General features: G+C 56.2%; 1 protein-coding gene across 1 annotated transcript in view; it reads right to left on the bottom strand.

The window, feature by feature from the left end:
- LOC114040947 (zinc finger protein 850-like) overlaps window positions 1-6,045 on the bottom strand; it is a 155,544-nt gene extending 149,499 nt beyond the window's left edge. Inside the window, exons 1-4 of the mRNA XM_027859182.1 lie at window positions 5,961-6,045; window positions 2,792-2,886; window positions 2,095-2,221; window positions 1,632-1,718 (exon numbers count right to left, since the gene is read on the bottom strand). Of these exons, the coding sequence (XP_027714983.1) occupies window positions 1,632-1,718; window positions 2,095-2,221; window positions 2,792-2,886; window positions 5,961-5,976 (325 nt within the window). The 5' untranslated portion in view covers window positions 5,977-6,045. The remainder of the gene's footprint in view (window positions 1-1,631; window positions 1,719-2,094; window positions 2,222-2,791; window positions 2,887-5,960) is intronic.
- Window positions 6,046-7,264: the final 1,219 nt, after the last annotated feature.

The raw sequence follows: 7,264 nt of genomic DNA, 5'->3' as shown, positions 1-7,264 counted from the left end.
GCAGCATCTCTGGTCCATTTCACCTATGCAGCATCTCTGGTCCATTTCACCTTGGCAGAATCTCTGGTCCATTTCACCTCTGCAGAATCTCTGGTCCATTTCACCTCTGCAGCATCTCTGGTCCATTTCACCTCTGCATCATCTCTGGTCCGTTTCACCTCAGCGGCATCTCTGGTCCATTTCACCTTGGCAGCATCTCTGGTCCGTTTTACCTCGGCAGCATCTCTGGTCAACTTCACCTATACGTTCCCTTCTCTTCCCTGACACCACCCCCACCCTGATGCAGACCCTCATCACTACACGCCTGGTCTGATGCAACAGCTGCTGGGGAGTCTGCCTGCCTCAAGTATGTCCCCACTCCAATCTATCCTCCAGTCAACCACTAAAATGATTTTCCGAAAGCTCAGGGCCAACATTCCCTTTCTCAACAAACTCCAATGGCTCTTCAACACATGCTCTTCAATCCATCTCCTGTTTCTGGGCATTTTCTCTGGTTGTCCCCCATAACTGGAATGCTCTTCCTCCCGGCTTCCTTCAAGTTTCAACTAAAATCCTACCTCCTTCCCTAACCCTTCTTAATTCTAGTGCCTTCCCTTTGTTAATTATCTCCTATTTATCCTGGATAGAGCTTGTTTGTGACCTCCCCCACCAAACTGTGAGCTCCTTGAAGGAAGGGATTGTCTTTGGCCTCTTTTTGTATCTCCAGCACTTGCACAATGTCTGATACTGATTGACTGACTGATGTTGAAGTGCTAAGTAGGAGAGCAGAGGAAAGACCTCAGATTTGGAGTCAGGGGCCTGGGTTTAAATCCCCATTCTGCACTGAATGCCCAGTCTCTCCCCTCTGGGCCTATTTCTGAATCTGCCCAAATGAGGGGCTGGACAAGATGACTTTTTAACTCTACCCTCTCATGGTAAAAATCCTTTGAGGACCAGCTCCCCAGGGACTGCACACATTCAGTCTCTGGGGGGACACAATATATTCGGATATCTCTGGAAGGCCAGGCTTGCTCTTCTGGCTCCATTGAGGGCAGAACCAGAAGCTGGGCCAAGGAAGGGAGTGGCAGAGGCCCTCAGAGTTCACGTCCAGAGACACACCCTGAACAGGAGAGCTGTCCCCATCAGAGTTCAGGGAAGCCATGGCCTCAGGGCCAGAGGAGACCTGAGAGAGATCTCTCTAGACCCAGGAGGCATCCTCACTAGATCTGTAGTACAGGAAAGGAGGGGTACATGGCACAGGGGAGAAGGAGACAGCATGTGGGGGTGGGGTGGCACCAGGAGGAGGGATGACACAGGGACAGCAGAAAGAGCAGGCGGGGATAGGTCACGGGCATTGGTCATGCCTGGGCAGGGCAGGGGCTTGAAGACTAACATGAGGTTGGGAGGAGCCAGCAGATTGAGAGATGGACCCACAGATACAGGAAAGAATAGAGAATCCTGGGTCCTAGAGCTGAACCCTGCAGAGATCACAGGCTGAGCTCCACTAGTGACCACTCCTGGGGGACTGGGCAACACCTGAGGACTGAGGCCAGGGTGCTTGCCAGGATATCAGGACAGACACTGAGGTCCCCAAGAATGTGAGCGGGTGGAGAACGAGGCCATGAGTTCAGGGACAAAGAACGGGGAATGACCTGGAGGACGGTGGGGAAGTGCTCGGAGAAGGCTGCCATCCCCTTGCTCCAGCCAAGAGATCATGTCCGGTTTGGAGACAGGCAGTCCTGTGATGTAGAGAGGGGAGAATCCTCAATGTGTGCTGGAGACCGAGCTGAGCTCAGGCCCAGTCCCTCCACAGGACAGCCCCTTGCTGGACACTGCCTGGCCCCAGGACAGCCGTGGGGACAGACGCCTCTTACAGGTCACAGGTTCTGAGCCTCATCCAAGCTCCCCATTCTATGGATGAAGAAACTAAAACCCAGAGAAGGGAAAGAACCCAATGAAGGCTGTCAGGAGCCCAGGGGGCTTGACTGACCTCTCCTAGGGTTCTGAGCTTTCAGCTCCCAGAGACCCCAACCCTGGCTCCCTCCTTCTCTCTACCCCCTCCCTCCCGGCAGATACTGAATTAAGGGAGGGGGGATGCAGGGGAAGCTGCCTTACCCAGGGAGACCAGGTTCCGGTAGGTCTCCAGCATCACGTCCCGGTACAGCTGCCTCTGAGAGGGGCCCAGCCGCCCCCACTCCTCAGGGGTGAAGTCCACGGCCACGTCCCTGAAGGTCACAGGCTCCTGAAACACCAAGTACACGCCTGCTGGCCCAGGAACAGAAGGACAAAGGCCCCCAGGGGATCTGGACAGGGCCTGGCTGGGCTGGAGACCTGGGGCTTTTACCAAGGGTCTCCTGGAGTGGGGAGTGGGGTCCAGATGCAGGACACACCACAGTCTCTGCCCTGAGGGCCTGATGGTCATCGTGGGGAAGGGGAGATTCAGCTGTGGCAAAGACCAGACCAGGCCGGGTACAAAGAAGATAGGCCTGGGGGTCAGAAAAAAAGACACGGCCCACCAGCACCTTGTTGGCAAGGGATGAGGAGGAAAGGAGTGACCCTGGCTACTGTGAATTGCCCCAAATGAGCAGCAGCTAAGGGAACCTAGGGGCAGCCCCCACTCAGGAAGCAGGGGATAGACAAGGAGAAGACATCAGGGAGCCATGGGGCCTGTCTCCCAAGGTATCCATCACCTTCCAGGGGAGCCCAGTATCCCCAGGGAGCAGCAGGGACAGCAAAGGCCACTGCAGGCACAAGGAGGGGGGCCCTGAGACCTGGCAATATTTCAGGAAGGAAGGAGGAAACCCCAGCTCACCTTGGAAGTGTCTGTTGGGGGCCTTGTGGGGGCCATGCCTTCATCTAAGTCCTTGCCTGGAGTCTGGGTGCGGGCTGTCCCCTCAGAGGGCAGAGCTGGGGAGGACAAAGGGACCATGAGGGAGAGCAGCCCCAGACCCACCTGGTCCCACCCATCACCCCCCAACCCTCTGGAGCCTCTCCAAGGGCCTGAGCTCAGTAACTCAAAGGAGGGAACACGGAGAGGGACAGACACGGACAAGATGTCCCAGGATGGGCAGGGAAAGACCCTGGAGCCACCGAATAGACAGAGGAACGATCAGGAGGCTGAAGACTCATGTCTACAGCCAGCAGGTAACACTGTGCGGGCCAACCAAGCGGCCATTTTGCAGGTGAGGAAACTGAGGCTCAAAGGGAGCAAATGACAGCCCGAGATCACAGAGCCAGTAGGTGTCATCGGCGCCATTACTCTGAGACCAAAGCCTGGCCCTTCTCACCATACCAGAAGACCCCAGTGGGGAGTGGGAGGCAGGAAGGGGACGGTCAGGGCACCAGAGTCAGGGGAGCCCCCTCTTCCCCAGAACCCATGATCCTCTGCCCCTTGAGCCATTAGGTGGCTTCTCCCCATGCCCCGCCCTTCCCATCCTGTCCTTTCCCCTCCCCAGGCCCAGCCTGGCTAGTGCTACCCAGAACCCAACCCAAGGTCAAGGCCCAGCTCACATAAGCCATGGAAAAACTGTTCCCTTCCTCTGCCTCCAGCCTTATTGTCCTGTTCTTATGGGGGCTGGATGGTGACCCCCCCCAACCTATCCCCCCTTCCCAGGAGGTAACTAGAGTCAAGAGCCCTTGGTCCCTCATTGGCTGGGGATGCAGCCTCTCACCTTGCATAGATGAGGAGGAAGTCACTAGCTCTGATTCTTCCTGTAAGGGGGTGGAGGTGCTCCTGGCTGTTTCACCAACAAAACCCTCCACCTCACATTCTGGGCATTTCCTCTGGCCATCCCTCATGCCTACAATGTTCTCTACCACTTCCCTCTACCTACTGACTTCCCTCGCTTCCTCCAAGTCCCTTCTGTTGGAAGCTTCCCCCACCCCCCTTAAGGCCAGTGCCTTCCCTCTGCTAATTATCTCCTACTTATCCTGGATAGAGCTTGCCTGGTATACGTGTTTGTATCTGCTGTCTTCCCTATTGGAACGTGAGCTCTTTGAGGACAGGGACTGTCTTCTGCCTCTTTTTAAATCCCCACAGCTTTATACGGTGCCTGGCACATAATAGGGCCTTAACTATTTATTGACTTAATGAATCATTGAAAGTATTCTCTTATCTGGTCCTCACAGCATCCTTCAAGGTAGGTACCATTATTATCCCTATGTTACAGATGAGGAAACTGAGGCAGACAGAGGATCAAAGACTTGCCCAGGGTTGCCCAGCTAGCTAGGCAGAATTACAGCTCAGATCTTCCTGATTCCTGGCCTAATGCTTCATCCACTGCACCACCAGCTGTCTCAAAGCCAGGAATTCTTGGGGGGGGGCAGGGAGAACCTACCATATGGTGATGCCTGAGGCCATGGCAGCTGAGCAGATGATCAGGAAAAATTTTTTTGCCTGTTTTTGTATCCCCAGTGCAGTGCCTGGAGTATCATAGAAGACACTTAATAAATGTATACAGATTGACTGACATGAAGCATTTTGTATTTGCTCCCAGAGGCAACAGGAAGCCTCTGAAGGTTATCTGGGGGGGGAAGCGTTAAAGGGAGGAGGCATGGTCACATTTTCACTTTAAGAAAATCCCTCTGGTCACTGAATGAAGGATGAACTGGAGTGGGGAGAGACTAGAGGCAAGTAGTCCGAAGGGCCTGTGCCTGGGTGGGGCAGTGTTGGAGGAGAGAAAGGGAAGTATTGGAGAGATGCTGCCCAGGCGAAATGGACCAGAGACAGTGCAGAGGTGAAGTGGACCAGAGATGATGCGGAGGTGAAATGGGCCAGAGATGCTGTGGAGATGAAATGGACCAGAGATTCTGCAGAGGTGAACTTGGCCCAGAGATGCCAGAGATGCTGCAGAGGTGAAATGGACCAGAGATGCTACAAAGGTGAAATGGATCAGAGATGAGGCACAGGTGAAATGGATCAGAGATGCAGGAGAGGTGAAATGGACCAGAGTGTGGGGGGGGGGGGGCGAGTCCGGGTTTTTCTCCCCCTCCTTTCCCCAACGGGTGTATGCGTCAAGGGGATGAATGGTAGGAGTGAGTCAAGGCTGAGGCTTGGGAGGCATGGGGGGATACGATAAAAGGTAGAGAGATTCACAAGAGGAGGACAGTGAAACTGAGCTGGTTTCCCAAGGGGTCCATATGGGAAGAAGAGGAAGGGGTGGCTGGTGCATGGGAGAAGGCTGAGGGGTCAGGGAGGGCAGGCTTATGTAAGGGGAGCCAGAGGGAGAGGGGAAAAGTCAATAGATCATGGTTGGATAAGGGGATTCCAGAATTCTAGACCACAGAGGTGAATAACCATGGAGGTACTATGTTTGTGGGTGATGCCAAGATCCAGCGTGTGGCCATCTTTGTGTATGCCCAAGGGGGGTGGAGGTGAGCAGGGTGAGGAATTGAGTGGTTTGGGTGTCTGAGGGAGAGTTAGTGTCTAGTGGAAGTCTCCGGTTAGGAGAGCAGGAGTTGGGGGGGAGAAGTCTGTGAGCTGGTACCGAGCTCCTGCAGGGAGGAAGGGGTGCGTCCTGTGGGACCTCGGCCCCTAACTGGGTGGTAGGTGTGACCAGCGCAGACCTCGGAGGAGGCGAGGTCGCTGAGTGGTGAGGAAGGGGGAGAAGCCAGAAGTGACTATGGGGAGCAGGGAGGGTTCCAGCTCCCTCGCCAAGGGAAGGGTCAGCCATGACTGAAGAGGGCTGCACAGAGGTCTGTTCCGTCCCCTTCCCTGGTCTTTAGTGTAAACCCCAACATCCCACCCCAACCTGTGTATGCTGGAGAGCAGGAGGGAAGGTCTTGCTCTATCCATCTCCAGCCCTTCACCCACACTTGACCCCCAATAAATGCTGAAAACCCACTTCTCCATTCCACTACATGATTTGTCACAGCTCAAAGAGCCCTTCATTTTATAGTTGGGGAAACTGAGGCTCAGGAAAAGGCAGGAACATGCCTTAAAGATCAAACCCAGGGCCCCTGACTCCAAATCCCCTTCTTACCTCCCTGCTCAAGCATCCAGGCCACCAGGGCTAAGCCGTCCTCAGTGGGGGTTCACTGGGGCCGGCCAATCTCCCCTGCAGTCTCAGGGTCCGAGTTCTCGGCCGGGTCCTCTGGCCTTGGGGCTTCCTCAGGTGGACAGAGGTCAGGCCTACTGACTTTGGGAGTCCGCACAGGAAGTCACCCTCCAGGGGCCCAGCCTGGGGCGTTGCTGACCGTCCCCTCAAGGGTGGCTGCTGTGGGCAGGAGGGGGACGTCAGCAGGAGGGAGCCGAGGCCTCCGTTCCACAGCTCAGCCACAGGAATCTATGACATGGGACCCTCGGGGCACATAAGGCAGACTGGAGAACTGACCCCTCCCAGATCACTGTCTCCTGGGCCAGAAGAGGAACCTGAGGTTCAAGAGGACCCCTGCCCAAGATCACCCAGCCAGCAGCCAAAGGATAGGCTCAAATTCCTAGGGCTGCGGAAGGGGTCCTCTGAGCTTCCAAGAGCCCACTGACTGAGGACTGAGGGAATCCCTGTCCCCATTGTCCACATGAGAAGACTGAGGCTTAGAAAGAACATGGGCCTCCGCTGACTTTGAGGCCAGCTTATCATTCTATCCCATCCTAGGATTCAACAGGCACATATTAGACACCTGCTGTGCGCCCAACTATTGGAGACCGCAGGAGACTCAGCTCCTCTTCTTCCTGGGGCCCCAGCAACAGGTGACGTCACTATCCCCGCCCCTCCTCCGTCCCACCCCCTCTCCGCCTGCGCCTAGAGAACCCAGCAACAGGTGACGTCACCAGGTCCGCAGCTCCTCTGTGGTCTGGAAGACCAGCCTTTGTGACGTCACTAGTCCCCGCCCTTTCCCTGCCTCTGGCGCGGTTGGAAGGCAGTGGGGCGTTGGGGTCCGCGGCACATACCGCCTGCGAAGGCGCTTCCCTGGGGGCGCGGGAAAACAGACACCGGCAGAAGCATCTAGGCCAAAAGGGCGGAGAAGGGCTGCAATGGTGGACGGAACTACGCGCGCATTCCGACCCTCGGGTGACACAGTGCGCCTGCGTCCCGGCAACCTTCGACTACACTTCCCAGCATTCACCCTGAGCCTTCCTTCGGCCCGCCCCTGCATGCCTACTGCGCATGTTCTTGACCAAGGGCGCTGAAAGCGGACACGTCTGCTCCAATGAGTAAATCAGTCAGCTTTCCACGGGGAGGGAGAGCGTTCTGTCTCCATGACAACCGCGGGAGCGACTCCTCTCTCCCCCTCCTCGGCCCCTCCCCAGCGCCTGACGCCCACCAGCGGGCGGAGCACCCGTGGG

Source organism: Vombatus ursinus, unplaced genomic scaffold (assembly GCF_900497805.2).
Source record: "Vombatus ursinus unplaced genomic scaffold, bare-nosed wombat genome assembly UNPS02014159.1, whole genome shotgun sequence".
Taxonomy (NCBI): domain Eukaryota; kingdom Metazoa; phylum Chordata; class Mammalia; order Diprotodontia; family Vombatidae; genus Vombatus; species Vombatus ursinus.
This window is presented reverse-complemented; position numbering and strand designations above follow the sequence as displayed.